This window comes from Haliotis rubra, unplaced genomic scaffold, assembly GCF_003918875.1.
Source record: "Haliotis rubra isolate DU_JTF1 unplaced genomic scaffold, ASM391887v1 Scf226, whole genome shotgun sequence".
NCBI classification, from domain to species: domain Eukaryota; kingdom Metazoa; phylum Mollusca; class Gastropoda; order Lepetellida; family Haliotidae; genus Haliotis; species Haliotis rubra.
The window spans coordinates 368,174-394,678 of record NW_025766292.1 but is presented as its reverse complement, the minus strand read 5'-3'; the positions used below and the strand labels follow the sequence as shown (position 1 = coordinate 394,678).

Here is a 26,505-nt window from a genome sequence, read left to right as displayed (position 1 = left end):
TCACTAGCAGACTTGGCCAGACCCCCTAACACCCCACCCCCGATCAGACGGGTACCCCTAAAGACCCCTTCCCCATCACAGGGCTACCCCAACACCCGCACCCACTCACTGGGACACCGTTATCACAGAGGTATCCCTAACAAACAGAACCACCTCACAGGGGTACCAGTTTAGGGTATGGCCCCTGTCTCAAGTTGAAAGTTTTAGTTGGACAAGGGACGGGTGGCCTCGCAACGTACCTACCTAGTATGAAGTGGGATGTCTATCTCTAGCAGTACGTGATAGTTTTCACTGGGAGCATTGTTTCAAAGCCGTATATCAAACAGCTGCAGTAATTTCATGAAGTCTATTTTTCAACTGATAAAACATGACGATACATGATGTTTTGCGGCTGGAGTCCATTTCATGTTCTGGAAAAATCAATTACGCAAACCATAGTTTACTCGTGGGTTGAAGATCAATATTTTTTATCATTACTATTTGTATTTAATCTGGATGTATGAGCTCGTCTGTGAATTCTTGCATGATTCATGAAAGAACAGAGGTAAGACACTGAGTATGTACATTACATATCAAGATAACCGTGGCACATTGTATGACATCCCCATGCATGTTGCGGCCCTAGGAGGGAGGTATCCTAGTGACAGTTGTGTGTTTACTGAGGACCCGGGTCCCCAGCAGTCTCTGGATAGTCCGCCCAGCAGTAAGCCGGCAATTGTCTTTCTTCCTGTGTAAACTGGCCGATCTGATCACAGCTCATCTCGTGTTTCCTGAAGACGACAACCTGCCAACATCGGACTCCTCACTAATTAGGTCGTTTGGGAGGCATGAGGTGCAGCAACTCCGTGATAACATGTGTTTCGTGTATGTGTGATCGTGTATGTGTGATCGTGTATGTGTGATCGTGCATGTGTGATCGTGTATGTGTGATCGTGTGTGTGATCGTGCATGTGTGATCGTGCATGTGTGATCGTGTATGTGTGATCGTGTGTGTTTGATCGTGTTTGTGTGATCGTGCGTGTGTGATCGTGTATGTGTGATCGTGTATGTGTGAGCGCTTGTGTGTGGTCGTGCGTGAGTGCTCACAAGGATTTTAATAATACTTCAGTAGTCCTTGAATTCCTTTTAAACTAGTATATTTTAAATAGCGCACCACGAATACGAAAACGCCCCACCTAATAAATAACGTAACAACTACTATGTGAATCCCTGTCCTGTACTGATATGGCTGTCATCAGCGTTACAAATTATTTACTCTACTCTTTGACAGACTCTACGCTGTATATAATTAGCATATACTGCGTCGAACGTTTCAGTACGAACAAATACAATGCATTACTTACGCATATGATCCGACATTTAAGTAAGTAGATCCGGACATTGGTATAGTCTATCCATCAGTACAGTAAGTGTTAAGCAGGAGTCGGTGCATCAATGTTCTGGGCAACACGTGATACGTAATAAGACGATTAAATCTTATAAAAATGAACGAATCAACTCTACTTTATAAGGACTTCCTTCAGAGGTGAACATTTCCTTATCCTTTAAGTTCTCACGGATGTTTCGTATACAGATTACAAACTGGAAATGAATAGAAATTACATATTGAAAATCAACGCGGGTTTGCCTTGATGAAGCAAACATATATAATATATAACACTGTGCTGTAGTTTGCGATTAGCGGATGGCGTCTCTTGTCTACAACGCCCTGCCCCGTAATGTTTAACTACAAAACCTTTCCAGCAATTGCATAACATCAGTTGCAGATATACAAGGCGTTCCAGACTAATGAGCTATGCCAAAGAAGCCCGTCTTGTAATTTGCCTAATAGTTAGGCAGAGAGAGAACAGCCCTGGTCCAGAGCACACATCGCCCCCGCGCCAGCGCCAAATGTCACTTCAGTTAAAAGAAAATGTATTGGACTTGGTAAAACCCTCAGGTTGATAATTAAACCAAGGAACACATGCTTGATGTTGCATCTCCTTCTGTACAAATATAACTGTCGTGAGGAGAAATTGAGGGACTTGCTCGTTATTGAAACTTTTCCAAATGCAATTTGCTTTCAAAGAAATTAAGCTTTGCTTAAGGATTAGAACATCTTGAAATTTAGACTTTGTGTTTCTGCTTAAATGTTTTCTATTGCCAACGCCTTTCCAAGAATTCTAGTCGAACTGACTTTTATAAACCCTATTTTGAATACAGAAAGAAGAGCTATCTATTCAAGACGTGCTTTATAGGAAAGTTGTAAAAACCCGCACGTTAAGCATCAATTGGTTCTCATTGGGACTTTAAGTTACATCAATGAATGTATCAGTGACGTTGAGGTACTTCTCAGCTGATGGAAACCCGAGATGCTATCCCCATCTGACCCCCAGTGTGTCGGGGAACAATGTGGCAAACTTCGCTTGCTTGTGACAGACTTGGAAATATCTCGCATGCTCTCATCATATGTATTTCCAGCGTGTTCAGCGTGTCTTGAAAATAGCATTTGACCTGAGTTCAAGACCTCGTCCATGCCGTGTTTACCTCCAACGACTGCAGAGGTACATGTTTACAAACTAGCTTTAACTGTATTCATCACCCCATTAAAACAGATTTAACTGTATTCATCACCCCATTAAAATAGCTTTAACTGTATTCATCACCCCATTAAAACAGCTTTAACTGTATTCATCACCCCATTAAAACAGCTTTAACTGTATTCATCACCCCATTAAAACAGCTTTAACTGTATTCATCACCCCATTAAAATAGCTTTAACTATATTCATCACCCCATTAAAACAGCTTTAACTGTATTCATCACCCCATTAAAATAGCTTTAACTGTATTCATCACCCCATTAAAATAGCTTTAACTGTATTCATCACCCCATTAAAACAGCTTTAACTGTATTCATCACCCCATTAAAATAGCTTTAACTGTATTCATCACCCCTGTATTAAAATTAAAATAGCTTTAACTGTATTCATCACCCCATTAAAATGGCTTTAAGCATTTAACTGTATTCATCATCACCCCATTAAAACAGCTTTAACTGTATTCATCACCCCATTAAAACAGCTTTAACTGTATTCATCACCCCATTAAAACAGCTTTAACTGTATTCATCACCCCATTAAAATACCTTTAACTATATATTCATCACCCCATTAAAACAGCTTTAACTGTATTCATCACCCCATTAAAATAGCTTTAACTGTATTCATCACCCCATTAAAACAGCTTTAACTGTATTCATCACCCCATTAAAATAGCTTTAACTATATTCATCACCCCATTAAAACAGCTTTAACTATATTCATCACCCCATTAAAACAGCTTTAACTGTATTCATCACCCCATTAAAACAGCTTTAACTGTATTCATCACCCCATTAAAACAGCTTTAACTATATTCACCACCCCATTAAAATAGCTTTAACTATATTCATCACCCCATTAAAACAGCTTTAACTGTATTCATCACCCCATTAAAATAGCTTTAACTGTATTCATCACCCCATTAAAATAGCTTTAACTGTATTCATCACCCCATTAAAACAGCTTTAACTGTATTCATCACCCCATTAAAACAGCTTTAACTGTATTCATCACCCCATTAAAACAGCTTTAACTGTATTCATCACCCCATTAAAATAGCTTTAACTGTATTCATCACCCCATTAAAACAGCTTTAACTGTATTCATCACCCCATTAAAACAGCTTTAACTGTATTCATCACCCCATTAAAACAGCTTTAACTGTATTCTTCACCCCATTAAAACAGCTTTAACTGTATTCATCACCCCATTAAAATAGCTTTAACTGTATTCATCACCCATTAAAACAGCTTTAACTGTATTCATCACCCTATTAAAATAGCTTTAACTGTATTCATCACCCCATTAAAATAGCTTTAACTGTATTCATCACCCCATTAAAACAGCTTTAACTGTATTCTTCACCCCATTAAAATAGCTTTAACTGTATTCATCACCCCATTAAAATAGCTTTAACTATATTCATCACCCTATTAAAAGAGCGCAACTGTGTTCAGACTGTGTATACACATTCACAGAACTTATATCCGTTTCATGCATTTCCCATTTCGAAATAAAACGATTACGAAATAAGCAGCGATTTGTTCATGAAATAATTGGTTTCTTATACATCGTGTGTGCTGTGCACTTGTTTCACCCATGAGTTACAAACGGCTGGAACGCAACATTTCACCTGTAATAAACTTCATTTAACAACGTCACTTCGTCATGTAAAGTGTCAATTTTTATCAAGTAACAGGTAAGCACAAAAAACCCCAACAAATTGAATATATATGCCATTCATTTCTCGCGTAAATCAAATCTTGCCCCTTACGGTTGTCACTATTCGCCTCAGATCTTCCTTCTAGCTCTGGCTGGACAGGAGCACTCATGTATAGGTATGTCCAGGCATGCCCTGTGTTATGCCAACATTGAAACAAAGTGTTAAGTTTACAACTCCACTTTGTACACTTCCTTGTTTGACATATAGAAGTTGGGGGGATGAAGAATGATGATGTTTTTTATGGACATACAACTTCTTTCTTCTGCGAAAGGCGACGTTTCGACATAGATTCTAATGTCGTTGTCAAGCAAGTGCCAACATTAGAATCTATATGAAACGTCGCCTATCACAGAATGAAGAAGTTGTATATCCATAACAAGTATCCTCATTCTCCACTTTGTACAGTACAGCAACGTGACTATATGGTCTCACTGTGTCATCCCACCATGGCTAGTTACTTTATGTAACATTAGTACATGTCATATGACAACAATGTATGAACGTTCAAAACACATATGCTTCCAAATAATAAACACTGTACAAGGTTTGTATTGTATCGTGTTTTAGGTCGACTGATTAAACTACAGACAATATGTGTTGACTCCCGGTATGTATGTCAACACACATGTACTCACGGTATTTGACTTCCTGTCCCTCTTGAAGCATATAGCAGCATCCCTGGACAACGCCTGCACTGTCACTATGCCGCTGATCTGGTTAAACTTGGAGCCTAGTTTCTCTGGGGAGAAATTCACACGTAGTATTTTAGTTATGTGTTGTCAAACATTCCACTCTACAGATTGTCAACTGATTAAAATAAAAAAATAGAACCAACCCAAATAAATATCATTTTCAGTAACATTGATATTTCTGAACGGGTTTGTTTCAAACATATGTGTTGTAACGTCATTCCTCGTGGAACTACAGGGGAATTCCCGCGTGTTTGACGTGAAGGCCCGGGGATAAACACTCCATTAGAACACCTGGGGACGTTCAACACGATGAGGGGTGTGTCGTTATTCTGTGTCAGCTGATGTAGTTGTGTCCAGCATAATGCCTACATGGGTAATATAGACATGATCTGCAGAACACAAATACTTCTCATCGCCGGCTTACTACCTAAAGCTCAGTCGTTACACACCATAACCCCCCGACCTGGGTTAGGCTCACGCAGACACGAGCCGTTCACAGCTTCCAGCATGTCAGCGTGTCATTCAACAATGGATCATTACATACATGTGCAGACGAACATGCAGACAACTGTTGACAGAAAGAAGACACGTCTGGCTAATTGCTGGACATACTTATATCTCAGTCTTAAAACGTAACAACTTTATACGTTCATGAATGTAGAGTATTTATGTACACCTTTCACATCAAAGTTGAGAATATTGTTATCAATTATATCGCCACTATCGTCATACTTATTATTAAAATTTCAGTATTTCGCAATACTAATATGAATACATGTTTTTACTTATATCATTACCACTGTTACTTTTGTTCTTTACACAGAGGTGATAACTTTGGTCAAATGCGACAAATTTCAGAATGCTAGAAGCTGGACGAGCAGTTTCCACTGTTGAAATTACCTTTGAGATTTTATTTCCTACCAAAATCGTAATGACGAGCAATTTTAAGAGTATATTGAAGTTTATAGGAATATGCTATATTTGTGTTTGTATTGACTAAAACTATGTTTCTAACAATAACTTTTCCACCGGAAGCAGTTTAATCAGAAGACTCATTAGAATTTTTACTGCTCGTACACAATTACCAGTGGCGCTTACCCTCGCCTGCAGATACGGCATGTACGTGTTTGTGGAATATTTAGTTACTTGTTTCCATTTCCACATGTAGAACTATGTAAAACGCACATCCTTGGTTCATGTACAAGAACAAGGACACAAACAGTCGATGTTGCAATGTCTATCAACGAAGCCACACCTTAAGATCAACGCTGTGATGTGTTCAAACGTTCGTTTTTGAGAATACAATTCTTTTGTCAAATATTTATTCTCAAAACCTGAAACAAAAACTTTTCAAAAATATCGCCTTGATCTGCAAGCCACGTTGTTGTACCCTGAGGGAGGAGGCAACATCGTCTACAGCTTGTTACGCGGTCGGGAGGAGGTGGGACGGGCGTCTCAGGTCAGAACCAAACATTCTTATCCCCTTGTGACGTCAGACGCTGTGAAGAATCCCCCAGCTTCTGGTGTTTACCGTGCGTCTTTAGTAAACACGTCTTGTGAGTCTGTTGAGCTGCAGATATCTCACGTGTCGCAGCTACTCGGAGATAACACTGCAGTTGACTGACAACCTGCCCACATGTATAGAGGTACATAATAGCCTGCTCTAAGGTAGGTCCGTGTATATAGGTTTATAATGACCCCCACGTACAGAAATATATAATAACCTGCTCTAAGGTAGGTCTGTGTATATAGGTTTATAATGACCCCCACGTACAGAAGTATATAATAACCTGCTCTAAGGTAGGTCCGTGTATAGAGGTTTATAATGACCCCCACGTACAAAAGTATATAATAACCTGCTCTAAGGTAGGTCCGTGTATATAGGTTTATAATGACCCCCATGTACAGAAGCATATAATAACCTGCTCTAAGGTAGGTCTGTGTATATAGGTTTATAATGACCCCCATGTACAGAAGTATATAATAACCTGCTCTAAGGTAGGTCTGTGTATATAGGTTTATAATGACCCCCATGTACAGAAGTATATAATAACCTGCTCTAAGGTAGGTCTGTGTATATAGGTTTATAATGACCCCCATGTACAGAAGTATATAATAACCTGCTCTAAGGTAGGTCTGTGTATATAGGTTTATAATGACTCCAACTAATGCACAGTGCATTTTCACACGTTTTCATGAGAGTTTCAATGTTCATTTAATAAACTTTCAGTAGCCCCATATATAGAGATCTATAATAACATGCCCCTAGGTAGCCCCATATATATAGATCTATGATAACATGCCTATAAGTAGCCCACTATATAGAGGTCTATAATAACATGCATATAAGTAGCCCGGTATATATAGGCCTTTAATAATATGCCTCTAAGTAGCCCCATCTTTATAGGTCTATGGTAACATGCCCCTAAGTAACCTCATATATATGGGTCTATACAAACATGCCTACAAGTAAACCCAAATATATAGGTCTATAATAATATGCCTCTAAGTAGCCCCATATATATAAGTCTATAATAATATGCCTATAAGTAGCCCCGTATATATAGGCCTATAACAACATGCCTATAAGTAGCCCCGTATATATAGGTCTATAATAACATGCCTATAAGTAGCCCCGTATATATAGGTCTATAATAACATGCCTATAAGTAGCCCCGTATATACAGGTCTATAACAACATGCCTCTAAGTAGCGCGGTATATAGAGGTCTATAATAACATACCTATAAGTAGCCCCGTATATATAGGTCTATAATAACATGCCTATAAGTAGCCCCGTATACATAGGTCTATAACAACATGCCTATAAGTAGCCCCGTATATATAGGTCTATAACAACATGCCTGTAAGTAGCCCCGTATATATAGGTCTATAATAACATGCCTATAAGTAGCCCCATATATATAGGTCTATAATAATATGCCTCTAAGTAGCCCCGTATATATAGGCCTATAACAACATGCCTATAAGTAGCCCCATATATATAGGTCTATAATGACATGCCTATAAGTAGCCCCGTATATATAGGTCTATAATAACATGTCTATAAGTAGCCCCGTATATACAGGTCTATAACAACATGCCTCTAAGTAGCCCCGTATATATAGGTCTATAAGAACATACCTATAGGTAACCCCGTATATATAGGTCTATAATAACATGCCTCTAAGTAGCGCGGTATATAGAGGTCTATAATAACATACCTATAAGTAGCCCCTTATATATAGGTCTATAATAACATGCCTATAAGTAGCCCCGTACATATAGGTCTATAACAACATGTCTATAAGTAGCCCCGTATATATAGGTCTATAACAACATGCCTCTAAGTAGCCCCATATATATAGGTCTATAACAACATGCCTATAAGTAGCCCCGTATATATAGGTCTATAATAACATGCCTATAAGTAGCCCCATATATATAGGTCTATAATAATATGCCTATAAGTAGCCCCGTATATATAGGCCTATAACAACGTGCCTCTAAGTAGCGCGGTATATAGAGGTCTATAATAACATACCTATAAGTAGCCCCATATATATAGGTCTATAATAACATATCTATAAGTAGCCCCATATATATAGGTCTATAACAACATGCCTATAAGTAGCCCCATATATATAGGTCTATAATAACATGCCTATAAGTAGCCCACTATATAGAGGTCTATAATAATATGCCTTTAAGTAGCCCCGTATATATAGGTCTATAACAACATGCCTATAAGTAGCCCCGTATATATAGGTCTATAACAACATGCCTATAAGTAGCCCCGTATATATAGGTCTATAAGAACATACCTATAAGTAGCCCCGTATATATAGGTCTATAACAACATGCCTATAAGTAGCCCCGTATATATAGGTCTATAATAACAAGCCTATAAGTAGCCCCGTATATATAGGTCTATAATAATATGCCTCTAAGTAGCCCCATGTATAACAGCTCATAATAACCCGCCAAGGAGTTGCGTTCTATTCACTTGTTCCACACAAACTACACTGTAGATGTATTTGTATGGTTCTCATTTCGTAGGCATTTTTATGCCTGCAATAGACAAGCCTACTCGTATCTGTGCCTGATATGGCCCAGACGAAAACCAAACACAATTAATATTTACATTTATATTCTCTACATATGCTGGTATACAAAATAGAACACTTACTTTGAAAACAACAATACAGACATTTCCTAACCGCCCCTAAAACGTCCATATTGCTTTAATAAGAATTTGTATAGGACAGAAATGATTTCATTGCATCGTTTTTTTCCAACACTGTTTTGGGTAAAAGGCCCCCTGTGCTATATGTATGTGTCTTGTGAGTATGGATATAATTCCAGTATTAGGTATCGCCTACTGCCTATCTGACGCATGAGTCTCGCGGGAGTGTGTCGCCCCTAGCGTACTGTTACAGCCGCTTCACCTACAACGTAAAATACTGACTGATACGATACTCTGTCTATTGCCCCAACACGTCATCAGTGGCCGAGCGCTGCGACTCTGGCGATAAATATATTCATTATACGTCCGCCTCTCTGAGTAGATTATACGTCCGCCTCTCTGTGTAGATCATACGTCCGCCTCTCACAACTGCTGATACATACATTGCCAACTGTTTATTCCGACTGTGTGGACAACTGAATCCTCGATCTGTGACAGTATTACATCACATAGGAGAGTGTCGTAGATTCGTGATGCACCCGGGTGTCAAGAGATCTTAGAAGTGTCCTGTATTCAACCCAAGAGTTTATTTCACAATGTCTTACCCGTTAGCTGATCAAACCGATTGAAACAAACAGGGCTAAGTAAATACACTCAGATTTTATTTCCTCCATACATTTCACAAAATTTGTACATGTGAACATGCCCTCTCTATCAACATTTCATACCGTGATGCGACACTTGCTCGGCAGTGGTTTGAATCACCATTCAAGACCTCTGTAAAGCTGGTAGACATTTGACAAATAAGTGACTGTTTGTCTGTTTTTGGTTTTGGACTTTTTGTTGTTTCTTTTCTTCAGGTGAATAACTGACTTGCCTTTGCACGTATTTGTGAGGAGTGCCACCGTTCGCCAGGATACGCTTGTACAACACCTGGCACATCACAATTTGAACGTGATAAATAAACTCCCGATTATGATATACCCAGACTTACCAGTCGACTCTGCTTCTCACAGTATTGTGAATATCTATCCGGCTTTAGGCCCTCGTTCAAGTCACTAAACACGTGGTGAAATGACTGAAGCATTTCCAAACACCACACTCACTCTCTGTTTCCCTGGTAAATACTATTGAATGACGCAAATTACGACTTGTCATGTGAGGTTACAGGGAGAGAGGCAGATATTCCCATCAACGGGAACATTCCAGAATCAACTTGTATATTTCTGATGAAAGAAACACGGATGTTTTAGAACTTACTTTTGAGCATCTTGAGACTCGCCATGTCCATAGTGGAGTCGGCCACGGCTCGGGCAAAGAGTACACATTTTGGGTTGCCACTTCTCATTGCCAGGGACAAGGGCGTCTCGCCATCCTGGGGACAGCAACGAACACTGTACACTGGGCTAGTCACATATATATTATATACATGTACGTTAGTTGCAGCGTGGACAGATTCTTGTAAGGTGCTGTTGGTCAACCGTCATCTAGGTCTGTTACCCGAGTGGGGATGCACGACATGTATATTTGCAAGCATCTGTGCAGGTGACTGACAGAGACGGTAATGGTAGGGGTTTAAACACTGGGGTATGCAGGATGCCTCTCGTTTAACAAATACCATTCCTTAGAGATATGCATAAAGTAAACATTCTGAAAATATAATCGGAAGACTAAATGTAACATTAAGACATTCTCCAAACAAAAGAGGCATAGAGGTTTTCACCGACGCAAAATATCCTTCAAGTGCACAGAGGTTTTCACTGTAGTATTGGCAGAACGTGAGGGAAGGTGTGGGCAGAAAAGTCCTGGTCACCATGTATGTGTGACTGATAGGCTGTGCTTACCTTGTCCGGCAGATACAGACTGATGCCCGCCTCCACCAACATACGTAGACACTCCACGAAGCCGTTCTCGGCGGCGTCGTGAGCAGGATTACGGTCGAAAGCATCAGTGACCCGGAGCAGGTCCCCAATGTTTGGAATCCCCAGGAGGTACTGCAGGATGTGGAAGTTGCCTGTACCTGGAGTGAAGGAGTGAGTGACAGTGACAGTTACAATTAGACATTTGTACTGCAATTTGTGATCCGATTTGAAGTCTATCATTGTTTCTATAGAGGCTTTTGTATTAATTACTAGACATGTACAGCTAGTGATTTCCCTACGTCACCTAACACATTCGACTGTACTGCAGATATTATTTTGAATATTTGACGCGAGTGACCCAGATATTAACCTTTCAGTGTGGTTATAAGCTACACCTGGATGTCTACCGTCATAGCACCCAGGTGTTGTGGATTTACACATTAGTTAGTTTAATGCAGTATTGACAGGCACCCTTGACATGGTGGAATATTCCTGAAGTTTTAGCAGTAAAGCTAGTCAGAACAATAGCTTATAATATATAATGCATGTATGCAATTATTTTATATTAATACAGAATTATAAATGCCCTTTAATTTCATCTATCAGTCTTATTCCGGGTCTATAGTACACCATATACATTTGTTTTACATATTGAAATGAAACAATATGCTTTTTATGTACAAATGCTTAGAAAATATACATGGACAGGTTTTCAATTTCTTTAGTATTTGAACTGTTTAGCAGTAGTGAAAACTTAAGCTTGTATGGATGGACATATTTTTTTTCTTTTATATACTTTCTACGAAGATTATCGTAGTTAGGACATACAAGAAGAAAATGATACTCGTCTTCAATTGCATTTAAATTACATAATATTGGTACTGATGTTCAAAGCCTTGCACAACACAGCACCAGTTTACTTCTCAGACCTTGTGCCAGACTGTAGTAAGTCGGACCAAGACATCTGGTGACAGGTCTTTTCAGTTTGTCGGTCTAACTTTGTGGAACCATATTACCCCTCTCTGTTCGATCAGTAGAGACGTTCAGCACATTCAAATCCAGATTAAAAACTCATTTGTTCAGCATTGCATACGGAGTTCAGCAGTGCTCTTGAGCAGTCTTCTTAAGACTGGATATTAGCGCTATATTAATGTATATCAATGTAATGTAATGTAATTGGCAGGTTCTATATTCTCTATTCATATTTACATATCTACCTTTCTCAATTAAAGCATTGGAATCGAGCTAAACTTACTCTATACTTTTTCACATTTAAATTGTAAATTAGAAACCCTTCCACGTCTCAATACAGCATCCCCAAGACGAAAGAAATGAATCACTTACTGGCCACGTAGTGAAAGACGGTCGCGCCATCGTTAGTGGTGGACAGCAGAGCGTCAGAACCCTGCTTCTCCAGCAGGTAGTTCATCACGTGAAGATGGCCTCCTTCAGCAGCAGACAGAAACGCTGTCATCCCCTCAAAAGCTACAATTTTGAGAGATCCATCCATGTGTTCAACCAGGTATTGCAGACATTCTAGGTGCCCCTCCTGGGCTGCATAGAAGACCGGGGTTGCCCCTGAGAGATGACATAAATATTGCCGTCAGTGACTACCATGGAAGCTTCACACTACTGCCAGCTGATCACATTACGTCTTGTGAATGCTATTATTAACTTGTCTGAGAAGCATTTAAGAAGATGAAGCAAAACCAAGTGTGTTTTAGGTAATCATCACGTGGCAGACTCCTCATGACTCCTCTATGACTACCCACAGAACTTGGTTTTCCTTGATGCTATTATTGTCATGTTTTAATGCAACGACGTAATGTAACCATTCTGCAAGAGGAACTAGACGACAGCAGCTCATCACTAGCAACCATTTCTTCTCTTCTGTTGTCCTCTAGCAGAGTGGAAGCACTCACGGAACAGTGGGGACGGAACAGTTTGCCTGTCACGAGCTCAGTGACACTGACAGGTTGTTCTCCTCTGTGTCAACAGTGCTTCACGCACCTTTGTATTTATTTCACATGTTGATGAAGATGTTTTAAGATTTCTATATTCTAACATCTTTTAAGTTAGTAAAAACAAAATCACCTCTCCCTTAAAGAGATATGAGAGTACTAGATTTTGGGATGTTGTGTAAGCCAACAGACACCGGGTGTAAACTATAATGCTGGTTTGTGAGGAAAGGTAAGCTCGCTAGATATTGCGCCATCTTGCTATCGCAATTCTAAAATTAAGGACACATCAAACATTTCAGTATGCATCGTCAAATAGAGAATGTCATGACTGGACAACAAGAAAGTATTGCTAATATTTATGCATGCAGGTTTTCTGTAGTGGCGCCCGACTGCAGGTAAACATCAATGTCATTTCAAATACACCAGGTCTGTATTTCTCCATACGTCATGTACATCACTGAGTGCATGGCATTATTCTACAGTCCCAGTCATGTATCCCGTAGACGGCTATGTTCATACATAGTGACCCCTCCCTTCAACACAGCTACACTCACCGAAAACATCGGTCATGTTCATACATAGTGGCCCCTCCCTTCAACACAGCTACACTCACCGAAAACATCGGTCATGTTCACGGATCCCTTGCATGCTTCTGCCAGAAGTTGTGTGCATTGTCTGTTGCCTGCAAATAAACTCTACACATTCAGCACGATAAACAATGTAGTAGAAGAAAGTAGTGGTTAATTGTCCTTGGTTGTTTTGTATGTGGTTGTTTATCCTGGGTGCACAATGTTACGTGTTGATGATGTGGGTTGTTTTTCATACCTGCTGATTGGCGATCTATATATAGAGTGATGGCGCTTGATCAACGCCACGACCCACAAACACACCTCACAAACTTCAACTTGAAGGAGAAAATATTATCATAACAATGTTTACATTGTACTCTTGAACTTGAACCTGGATTAGAAATATTAATCTCACGGTCCCCACACAAAATGTACAAACTTGAACTGATAGAAATAATGGATAGACCGAAAATAGACCCAGTAACAGACTCAGGTCCAACAACATAATTAAAAATGCAGAAACTAGATCAACAAGCACATGAGGGGCTTCCACTCCTATCTCGTTCTCCCACCTCGAGTTGCCAGTGCCTACACCACCTTCGTGGTCATCGATCACCTATCACTTCTAATGCCATGCCGCGTTATTTAATATGATTGCTTTTACAAGATATGATGGCTTTCAAATGAAACATTTCACATTGTCAGACTATTATATTTGTACTCGTTAGAGGATCATTAATGATATAATGCTGCCAATTGCTATACCCTATTGTGATTGAATATGTAAGGTGATGTATGGACGTATGTATAACAAATGACCGTTGAGGCGTTGCTGTCGCACCTGCAGCAGCTGCGAGATGTATGGCGAGGACGCCGTCACAAGATTTGACCAGACACAGGTCCTTCCCGAACTCCTGAACCAGCCAGTGTACAAGACGTTCCCTGTTGCCGATGGTGGCGTGGTGGAGCCCCGTCATGCCGAGGTTATCGCGCTCAGAGACGGCAATACTTGGTTTCTCCTTCTTGCACACAATGATGGTCTGCATACACTTGAGATGTCCCTGTAGGGCTGCCACATGCAGACACGTCTCCCCCCGGGCGTTCTTGGCCAGAAGGGGGACATTGGAGTGCTGGAGAAGCCATCTGAAACACAACAGTGTGTAGGTGGAGTGTAGGTAGGTAGGGTGAGGGGCGTCACTTGTTATGTAGGTAGGGTGAGGGGCGTCACTTGTTATGTAGGTAGGGTCGTGACTTGTTATGTAGGTAGGGTCGTCACTTGTTATGTAGGTAGAGTGAGGGGCGTCACTTGTTATGTAGGTAGAGTGAGGGTCGTAGGTAGGGTCACTTGTTATGTAGGTAGGGTGAGGTCGTCACTTGTTATGTAGGTAGGGTTAGGGGCGTCACTTGTTATGTAGGTAGGGTGAGGGGCCTCACTTGTTATGTAGGTAGAATGAGGGGCGTCACTTGTTATGTAGGTAGGGTGAGGGGCGTCACTTGTTATGTAGGTAGGGGGTGGGGCGTCACTTGTTATGTAGGTAGAGTGAGGGGCGTCACTTGTTATGTAGGTAGGGTGAGGGTCGTCACTTGTTATGTAGGTAGGGTGAGGGGCGTCACTTGTTATGTAGGTAGGGGGTGGGGCGTCACTTGTTATGTAGGTAGAGTGAGGGTCGTCACTTGTTATGTAGGTAGGGTGAGGGTCGTCACTTATTATGTAGGTAGGGTGAGGGGCGTCACTTGTTATGTAGGTAGGGGGTGGGGCGTGACTTGTTATGTAGGTAGAGTGAGGGGTGTCACTTGTTATGTAGGTAGGGTGAGGGTCGTCACTTGTTATGTAGGTAGAGTGAGGGGCGTCACTTGTTATGTAGGTAGGGGTGGGGCGTCACTTGTTATGTAGGTAGAGTGAGGGTCGTCACTTGTTATGTAGGTGATTATCATATTAGGGTGAGGGTCGTCACTTGTTATGTAGGTAGGGTGAGGGTCGTCACTTGTGTTAGGTAGGTAGAGGGGCGTCACTTGTTATGTAGGTAGGGTGAGGGTCGTCACTTGTTATGTAGGTAGGGTGAGGGTCGTCACTTGTTATGTAGGTAGGGTGAGGGTCGTCACTTGTTATGTAGGTAGGGTGAGGGTCGTCACTTGTTATGTAGGTAGGGTGAGGGTCGTCACTTGTTATGTAGGTAGGGTGAGGGTCGTCACTTGTTATGTAGGTAGGGTGAGGGTCGTCACTTGTTATGTAGGTAGAGCGAGGGGCGTCACTTGTTACGTAGGTAGGGTGAGGGGCGTCACTTGTTATGTAGGTAGAGTGAGGGTCGTCACTTGTTATGTAGGTAGGGTGAGGGTCGTCACTTGTTATGTAGGTAGGGTGAGGGTCGTCACTTGTTATGTAGATAGGGTGAGGGGCGTCACTTGTTGTGTAGGTAGGGTGAGGGGCGTCACTTGTTATGTAGGTAGGGTGAGGGGCGTCACTTGTTGTGTAGGTAGGGTGAGGGGCGTCACTTGTTATCTATAACATCGTAAAACACAGTAATTCTGTAAAATGCACATGAAACACACGGGTATCTCCTACAGCACTGTTAGACTGGTGTGTCAGCTCGACTTATTTGTATCTTAGTCCCGACCAAACCATGACTGTTAGTTCGGTCTAGATATTTCACACAGAAGAGTGAACTTGCTTGGATGTCTACTGTTCCTGTACACGACACATGAATCGTGAACATACGCATCTGTTAACCCACCAATAGAACATGGTCAAAGTGCCGCCCGATAATCCGACAGGTTACAAACTCACCCCAAAGCACACACAACTTTGCACTCGTGCTAGAGTTTATAACACGGAGTAATTCAGTGAATTTTCAGTGAATTACTTCACCTTTAAACCAATTGTATTTAAACAGAACGCGAACTCTTGTTTTCAGTTGTTTACAAAGATGTAGACACTTATTTTAAAGTTGGAAGAAACACCAATATATACTCAGACTTGGAAAGTGAAGTAAGCACGAGGCATCAGGTACAGTGTTACCTGTACGTCTATTGTCAGTAGAAACTAAATGCATCAGTCGGTGTGTTTAACAACTAAACATGTTCTTTCAAAGCGCTATTTCAAGACAGACAAAATCTCTTTAATGACAGTTTGTCTTAGCGAGCAGTGGTGACGTAGACCCCGGGGCATGCCGGGATTCCAACCAGTACAACATTCCTCTCTACCAGACAGCAGGTCGCACACGGTTCTTAAAATACGGGGGGAAGCTCACTGTTTTAGAAACCACATGTCCACGTGAAGTGCTGTCATTATCAAGAACCAGAATCGATTATCAACGTCAAATTACAGTTCCATCCATTCGTTCACACCGTGTGTTGTAATTAAAAATGAAAACATAGATTCTTGAAAAGATCATTTCCCTCACAAGATGCACAAGGTGAGTTCACATGCTTGTGATGAGAAAGATGAATTAAAAGATGAGTTAAAAATGTTCGTCGCATCGGCATTCTTTCAGCCATATTGCACCGAGACCAAGTCTGCACACATACACATTTTAATTACAAAGTTTAATGGAGTTTCTTAAAATACATATTTCTTGTGTCGTGTTGATAATCATAATGTACTGCAAAAGAGCAAAAACAAATCACGTGTACCATTTTTAGAATGTAGAAATGATAGTCAAGTGTATTATGTAATGTATAACATTAAGAGTATTAACCAGCGACTGTATTGTTCCACTGAATGTCCACCAGCTAACAGGTGTGATATTCCCCAACTTGCTACAATACATGCCAACAACGAGAGTTTGATACTCATTGCAATGTTGAGGTGGAATGACAACACAATTCCATTATTGAATAACACTTTGACAGGTAGCGATTCTGTGAAAAATGCATTGTTTCTCGTTCGGGGGAATTTATCAGTTTCGTGTGAGATGGCCGAGGTGCTGTGTGAGATAGCTGGGCGTGTTGGTCTGCGTGTCTCCTGTGCTACCAGCACGCTATCAACATGCTACCTACATGCAGCTGATATGTCGAGCCGGGGCAGCTGTTGACGACGTTGGGGGTAAGCTGTGACTCACGTGGTCACAAACACAGCAGCTAAGAGGAAAGTACACTAGAGCACATACAGATATGTGAGACACTGTGAGTCACTGACGGGGCTGCCGCCGCCTCGTCACATTCATGACGTCAAGGAAGATGCAGATCATCTCGTAGGAATGTTGGGAATTAACGCGTGTTTGAACGGCACTTAGAGGGGGTCTACAAGCATTAAGGGATCACAGTGTATAACAAAATAGACAGAAACATCTTATGAGGGACTTTCAAGAAATCCCGATAATAACCAGTTTCATTCTCGGCCTTAAACTCTCACTGTAGGGTTAAGAAAAATAACTCTCACACTGAACACATGTTTTTATGCATGAACGATCTATTTCTATTTTTCTATAAATATCAAGGACAATTCATCGGTATTTAACTAACACATGTTTGTCATTGTTAGCTTAGTTGTGTCCACGAAGTGTCATATCTATTGTGTGTATATAACGACCCTAATCATCATCTATTGTGTGTATATAACGACCCTAATCATCATCTATTGTGTGTATATAACGACCCTAATCATCATCTATTGTGTGTATAAAACGACCCTAATCATCATCTATTGTGTGTATATAACGACCCTAATCATCATCTATTGTGTGTATATAACGACCCTAATCACCATCTATTGTGTGTATATAACGACCCTAATCATCATCTATTGTGTGTATATAACGACCCTAATCATCATCTATTGTGTGTATATAACGACCCTAATCATCATCTATTGTGTGTATATAACGACCCTAATCATCATCAAGTGAAACAACAAATAAGACATTAACTTTCAATCACAGTTCAAATATATGGGGATTAATCAAACATGTAAATAATGCATTTGAAAGATTCAAACAATTACAAACATGTCCATGCTATATTGCCATATGCTTTCTGTCAAAGTTAAATGATCAAACATGACATATAGAACGTCTCCATGTATACGTCATTGGTACAACGTTCAGTACGGTACATCTGTATCACTGTTTACTGACATCACAATCTGCCCACACAGTATGCTGAAGGGTGGGGTGGGGGGAGAGTGGTCAGCAGTGGACACGAGGAGATCAACTCACGCTCACCAACATCAGATGAGGGATCTGACCACGCGTAAATTGAAGCTGGGCACATATTGGTGGATTAAATGTTAAACTGTTTACCCCGTCAGTATTGTTGAAAGAGAACAAACAGTTTTCAAGTTCTCTCAGCAAGTTTCACGGCAGCCAAACGGCTGAAAAACGTTAACCTTGACCTGCTGTTTGCAACATTACAAGTTCGATCAAGTGCTCCAGGAGTTATGTCAGGCATCCGCGACCTTGCACCGGCCACATCCGACATAAGCGTTCGTTTTCTGCATTCTTTTATAGGTAAAACGTTGACTGTAATTGATTTTCAACCACCATGGCGCCTTGCCCAAGGGTTATAGTTATTGCACTGTGAGTCACCCTTCTTTCTGAATTATTCAGCTAATTCTTACATGATATATAAGCCAGTGTCTAATGACAAGAATAAAAGGAACATGGGCAATTTGACGACATGGAATATGAAGGAAAGGACTTATAGTATTGATGCACCATAGAATTTCCATTACCATTCTGTGTTGTCTTAGATTTTCGGAACGAAGTGATACACGATACATTAGGAATCTGTTTTTGTAATGGTCATATACAGACATCCACAACGTGGTCACTGTGACCAGCCCAAGGTTCTAGGTCCCTTAGAGTCAACTAAACAATATGAACAATTACCCTGTTTCCTGTTTGTTTATAGGAGAGGAAAGCTTCTAAAGATCAATAAGAGAAACAGCTCATGTAGGGTCACAACTTCAACATCCGGGTTAAAATTGGTCTTCAGCGACCCTTGCTTGCAAGAGGCGACTAACGGATGGTGAGGCTCTCTGACTTGGTTGATGCGTATTATCGTATTCCAGTTGCCTACAACGATACTCACGATGTCCACCACTGGATTGTCCACACACGAGTATTTACAGACCGCCGCCCTAAAGATGGAATATTGCTGAGTGCAGCAATAAAAAGTAAGCCATACTTAAGCTCTGGGTTGTATGAACCGTGCAGTGGGAAGACACAAGTAAACGCCACGGACAATAACTGGTACACGAGTACTCCGTGTGGCTGCTAGCGAGAATGTCTTTCAACAGGTGTTATTTTGAGACACGGGTTTAATGTGATTACATGAAATCCTTATATACACATCTCACCAAATTAGCGGCTGCGCCATTTAGCAACGACCCCAGTTTCAGTTTGATAGTAAAATAAGACATTCTTTTTTCCCAATGAACAAACGTAAGCCGACCATACTGGATCGTTTGAACAGGGTATACACTGGGAGCTGAGCACCGTCTGTGACGACATGCCACGCTGTCCTGGCGTGTAGGCAACGTCTCAGCGTTATGGCGGATTGCGGCGCATGTGAGTTTGTCAACTGCATCGTTCTGCATGAATTTAACATGCCTTTTATAAAATGCTGCTCATCTCGCAGAGAAACAACGCGATCAAATATGATCTGCAGTTTAGGCTAAATGATGCATGTGACACATGCTTTTAGTCTTGCAGTGCTTGTTGTAGTAATACATGGGGTTCTGTGTGACGTCACAGAACACACGGTGTTGATGACCTCTGTCACGGATCACCTTGATCAACCCGACTGCCCCAACATACTGGTTTATATATATTCCCTTTCCGTCTTGATCTACACCCTTTGCAATATGTGGTGGTCAGACTTTCTCACCAACGCCGGGCAAAGTGTGAGGTGTGTTCTAATACATTTCTAAGCGTTATAGACATCATCATAGCATATCAGATCTCACCGTAACTTAGAGTAACCTGTGAAACACAACTGTCCATACTTCCACATATTGTATTTTGTATCAACATTTCAGTGTGCAGTCATCATATACCCTCTATGTTTTCAGTGTGAGACGAAGTAACTACCGTACAATGTGCCCTCCTTACACTATGCGCATGCTGACCGTGACGGGACATGATTAGGAAGGAGGATGTAACGGTTCAGCCGCTTGTTATGTCCAAAACTGGTTTTAGCCCCAGCATGAAATAGTATCAGATAATACAACATTGTGCAGATCAGGAGTAGGAGATAATATACTCAAGAAAAGTTCTCATGAAAATGTATACTGATTTTTACGTCAGTAGAAAGTGTTACTGTTATAGATGGTTCAGCGTCCACAGTACTGCCTGCAGACACTATTCTAATATAGTCAGTTATAGATGGTTCAGCGTCCACAGTACTGCCTTCAGACACTATTCTAATATAGTCAGTTATAGATGGTTCAGCGTCCACAGTACTGCCTTCAGACACTATTCTAATATAGTCAGTTATAGATGGTTCAGCGTCCACAGTACTGCCTTCAGACACTATTCTAATATAGTCAGTTATAGATGGTTCAGCGTCCACAGTACTGCCTTCAGACACTATTGGTTCATGGTTCAGCGTCCACAGTACTGCCTTCAGACACTATTCTAATATAGTCAGTTATAGATGGTTCAGCGTCCACAGTACTGCCTTCAGACACTATTCTAATATAGTCAGTTATAGATGGTTCAGCGTCCACAGTACTGCCTTCAGACACTATTCTAATATAGTCAGTTATAGATGGTTCAGCGTCCACAGTACTGCCTTCAGACACTTTTCTAATATAGTCAGTTATAGATTTTTCAGCGTCCACAGTACTGCCTTCAGACACTATTCTAATATAGTCAGTTATAGATTTTTCAGCGTCCACAGTACTGCCTTCAGACACTATTCTAATATAGTCAGTTATAGATGGTTCAGCGTCCACAGTACTGCCTTCAGACACTATTCTAATATAGTCAGTTATAGATGGTTCAGCGTCCACAGTACTGCCTTCAGACACTATTCTAATATAGTCAGTTATAGATGGTTTCAGCGTCCACAGTACTGCCTTCAGACACTATTCTAATATAGTCAGTTATAGATGGTTCAGCGTCCACAGTACTGCCTTCAGACACTATTCTAATATAGTCAGTTATAGATGGTTCCACATAGATGGTTCAGACACTATTCCACAGTAGACAGCGTCCACAGTACTGCCTGCAGACACTATTCTAATATAGTCAGTTATAGATGGTTCAGCGTCCACAGTACTGCCTTCAGACACTATTCTAATATAGTCAGTTATAGATGGTTCAGCGTCCACAGTACAGTTATAGATGGTTCAGCGTCCACAGTACTGCAGACACTATTCTAATATAGTCAGTTATAGATGGTTCAGCGTCCACAGTACTGCCTGCAGACACTATTCTAATATAGTCAGTTATAGATGGTTCAGCGTCCACAGTACTGCCTGCAGACACTATTCTAATATAGTCAGTTATAGATGGTTCAGCGTCCACAGTACTGCCTTCAGACACTATTCTAATATAGTCAGTTATAGATGGTTCAGCGTCCACAGTACTGCCTGCAGACACTATTCTAATATAGTCAGTTATAGATGGTTCAGCGTCCACAGTACTGCCTGCAGACACTATTCTAATATAGTCAGTTATAGATGGTTCAGCGTCCACAGTACTGCCTGCAGACACTATTCTAATATAGTCAGTTATAGATGGTTCAGCGTCCACAGTACTGACTTCAGACACTATTCTAATATAGTCAGTTATAGATGGTTCAGCGTCCACAGTACTGCCTTCAGACACTATTCTAATATAGTCAGTTATAGATGGTTCAGCGTCCACAGTACTGCAGACACTATTCTAGTCAGTTATAGATGGTTCACACAGTACTGCCTGCAGACACTATTCTAATATAGTCAGTTATAGATCCATGGTTCAGTACTGCCTTCAGACACTATTCTAATATAGTCAGTTATAGATGGTTCCACAGTACTGCCTGCAGACACTATTCTAATATAGTCAGTTATAGATGGTTCAGCGTCCAGCGTCCACAGTACAGTACTGGTTCAGCGTCCACAGTACTGCCTGCAGACACTATTCTAATATAGTCAGTTATAGATGGTTCAGCGTCCACAGTACTGCCTTCAGACACTATTCTAATATAGTCAGTTATAGATGGTTCAGCGTCCACAGTACTGCCTTCAGACACTATTCTAATATAGTCAGTTATAGATGGTTCAGCGTCCACAGCACTGCCTTCAGACACTATTCTAATATAGTCAGTTATAGATGGTTCAGCGTCCACAGTACTGCCTTCAGACACTATTCTAATATAGTCAGTTATAGATGGTTCAGCGTCCACAGTACTGCCTTCAGACACTATTCTAATATAGTCAGTTATAGATGGTTCAGCGTCCACAGTACTGCCTTCAGACACTATTCTAATATAGTCAGTTATAGATGGTTCAGCATCCACAGTACTGCCTTCAGACAATATTCTAATATAGTCAGTTACAGAAACCTCACTACAAGCTGTGTTTACATAGAACTAATACCTGAAGCAGACTAGACTTACACTTCTGCATGTGTATATTGTTGTGTGCTATGCGCTATTTGTTTATCTGTCTTATGTCGGTTTATAACACAATGCCCAACATGAGTGAGAGTGTGTGGTTTTACAATATTCCAGCTATGCACAGTGTGAGATCCCAAAACCAAATGCGTCAACACTGCTATCCTTTACCAAAGTTACCATGCCTTTTTGTCTCCCCAATTTCAGTTGATATTAAAGAATTTGTCAGCTTCAGATTGTCATGCTTCTTTGTTTACTATGCTAATCAACCATGATCATGCCACAGAACAAATGTTTACAGTTAGAGAGAACGCCGTATCCACAACATGTCTGGGCTGGCTTGATCACATGGTCCTAGTGACTCAATGAAAGCAAACCGAGGCTAGAGGAAAGTACCCACGCTTGATGGAGGCTCAACATGAAACAAACAACAAATTAATGGCTATTCCAGGCTCATGTATTTTATACAGTTTTCATTTGGATTTAAGTTTACAATGTTTCGGCGACCGTTTTCAACCTAGTAACGTTTTGAAATATCTGTAGTGTTTGATCGTATCCATTTCTTGAAGTTCTAGTTTCTATACTCAGCAGTATATGTCATCTTGTCTTGAGCCATCACACACACAGAACGCAGTGGGACTTCCACTAGCTGTGGGGTGTTTTCTATATCAACTGAAACATTGTTGTCGTTATAACTATTTTCATTAAAATAACAAACAGTGTGAAATATTTGACTCGTGACACCGGAGCACCCCTAGCGACAATAACAAAAGGTATTTTAGCTGGCTCCTCGGCAGATATTATGCTCGCTGCTTTGAAAAGTATACTAGTATTTGAAAGATTTTAGGAAGGACATATGAGCACGAGCAAGCGTTTGACCCAGCCATTAAAGTAAAGACGGTAAAAAAGTAAGTTTAAAACTTAGTCTTATGTCACGTGGTTGCTCGTAGTTACATTTCCAAAATCTCTGACACGTTACAGTGGTAAGATAATGGCTTAATGAGTGAATGTACCCTTGGTTGGCCTCAGCAGCAATGACTACGGTACATTGTATGACGTGGAGACTAGCGTCCACAGTGATGCCTTGGTGGCCTCCATTAACTGGATACGTCAGATGATCACAAGTATGTTAGTCATACTAAGACTTGATCTTTAATATTACCTCTTTTCTTCACCTGGTAACCTTGGTGATATGTCGGCACATTGCCCAGTGTCTACTCGGAATGGTATACAGTATCGATCAGCAGCATGTACGTTATTCATGGAGTTGTGGGGCTCAATGCGTGCATTTAGGAAACTTGACGACTTTCAGCCATTCTGCGTGATGAGTGTCATTTCAGCTTATCTTTCACAAACCTGCGCTTTTAGGAAACTAAATGGACTTACTTATCTTCTCTTCATCTTTTCCTCCACTGATGCAGAATTAGTTAGTACAATACATTGTGTAGACCTATCCAGAAGCCTCTCGATCAGAGTATTTCGATAGGCATTCCTTTGATATCAACCGACTAAAGTTTGGATAGACATGATACAAGTTAGACATTTCGAAACGGCAAATTCTTTTGAACTAAAGCAGATCTATTTTGATTAGGATTAGGCGTTGTATGTGAAAACCATGACTAAATCTTCCGTATCAAGCTCTTTACGAGTCAAGGCGCACTTTGAGCAACTAACGTAGAATATGTTCGTTTAAGCAAGTCAACACTTTGTGTCTTTAACAACATATAATCGTGTAACTAGCTTTAACAGATACCACTGTGTTTGTCATATCTTAGTTTCAAACCTCGAAGCAAACATTCACAAGGTGTTCTGACATGCCAGCTGTTTATCTAGCACCTTGCATGATTCAAACCCCAATATGTTCCAACTCCTCGTACGTCAGTGTGGCCGGGGGTTTATTGCCAGATCTACGATATGGTCTACACGCTACCTGGCATCATACAAGCAATAGGTAGTAACTTCTTAGCTATTGGCTTGGCAGGATTGCTGTAGGAATATGTCTCCGCCGACCTACACTACATTGTAACCAGTGCCTGGAATATCAGACGGAGCTGATATACTGCTGAGGTGGAGTCAGAATAATGACTTCAACAATTACCAGGTTTATTTTGTTAACTAAAGCTAGGGTATTAATATCCCGTTATATGACCGCCATCAACCGATGAAGAGCAACACTTGAGGCCAGGTGTCACATGAGATCGCCGTATCTCACAATGACATTCTCTAAGAGTGGCAAGGTCAAATTCTGTCTCATTGCTTTCAGGACCAACGAGCACGATGCTTAGATTCTGGGTACTTGCAACGTAATTTCAGACTGAAAGCCCGTCTTACTTTGCAAAAATACTCACCGTTATGTTCGTTTTGAGAAATGAAGAAAAGATTGCCCACGAATAGAGGTTGAAGGTATAAGTTTTAGAACTGGTACGGTTAAAGAAATATAGCATGATTAATGAAGCACACATTTAGGAGGAGCATGAAGTCCTTGAACAATTGTACAGTAGCTGCAGCTGGTGACGTGAATGATGCAACAGAGACAGTCTTTGGAATGGTACGTGCTTATCGTTGTTCAACAAAAGAATAAGTAAAGAATTAAATATACGCAGAAATTCTGCGCTGCTTAATGGCTTGTAAGAATGAAAGTGAAGGTATTAAAAGTATTAAAGTACTGGCCAGTACTCACCTCAGTGACCTCAGTTGACCACACTTAGCAGCCACGTGTAGCGGAGTGTTTCCATTCTTATCCACCTGGGGTGCTTTGCCGGTCTTGTATATGGCCTTGAGAATGCTCATTTGACCAGTGGCTATAGCATTATAGCAAGCCAGGGTGAGAAAGTCTCGACTCATCTCCCGGCCTATGCTCAGGTTCCTCCTGACCGACGCCACGGTCTGCTGGGCCTTGGGTTTGGGCTGACCAGGAGCCACCCGTCGGGCTATCCGAGGTGACATTCCCCCTGGAAGGGGTATATGTCCTGACGCAAGCGCCATACGTTTCCGATCATTGGCACTTAGTCCACGGTCATGCATTTTAGCCCATTCGAACTTCTTATATTGAGTTTGCATGGGTCGGTCAAGTGTCCGATACATAAGCGCATCCTGTAAAGAAGCAGGCATCTTTAACACAAGTCCACCAAGTCTCCGTTATACGAAATATTATCCTAGAGTAAAAGAACTGCTGGAGTGTTTACCGCAATCATAACCTCTGTCACAGTCATAACGAAATAATGTAGAGAGTGGAAGTAATGCGGGGCACGACTCGGCAGATGTGCGAGGAGATGGGAATACGTGACAGTTCTCTGTCAGAATGTCACAATCAATGCCTGCAGCGGCAGTGGTTATATCGTCCACCTTCCCGTCGTCTCTAGTTTCTCAATGAAGACCATGTGTAGCCTTCT

General features: G+C 41.0%; 1 protein-coding gene across 1 annotated transcript; it reads right to left on the bottom strand.

Moving 5' to 3' along the window:
* Positions 1-655: 655 nt before the first annotated feature.
* On the bottom strand, positions 656-26,137 carry LOC124277696 (espin-like). Its single transcript, XM_046713424.1, has 7 exons — positions 25,794-26,137; positions 14,415-14,716; positions 12,388-12,621; positions 11,026-11,201; positions 10,442-10,556; positions 4,940-5,043; positions 656-784 (listed from the first exon to the last, which is right to left on the bottom strand). Exons 1-7 carry the CDS (start codon positions 26,135-26,137, stop codon positions 656-658), a joined length of 1,404 nt encoding a protein of 467 aa, XP_046569380.1.
* Between the last annotated feature and the right edge of the window lie 368 nt (positions 26,138-26,505).

What these genes read in the sequence shown, in the direction of transcription:
- LOC124277696 (XM_046713424.1), bottom strand. Translation starts at nt 26,137, where the DNA reads ATGCATGACCGTGGACTAAGTGCCAATGATCGGAAACGTATGGCGCTT. An exon ending in GTCTGTATCTGCCGGACAAG is followed by an intron (nt 10,557 to 11,025) that starts GTAAGCACAGCC and finishes TGCTGTCCCCAG; the next exon opens with GATGGCGAGACGCCCTTGTC. An exon ending in GAGTCTCAAGATGCTCAAAA is followed by an intron (nt 5,044 to 10,441) that starts GTAAGTTCTAAA and finishes ATTTCTCCCCAG; the next exon opens with AGAAACTAGGCTCCAAGTTT.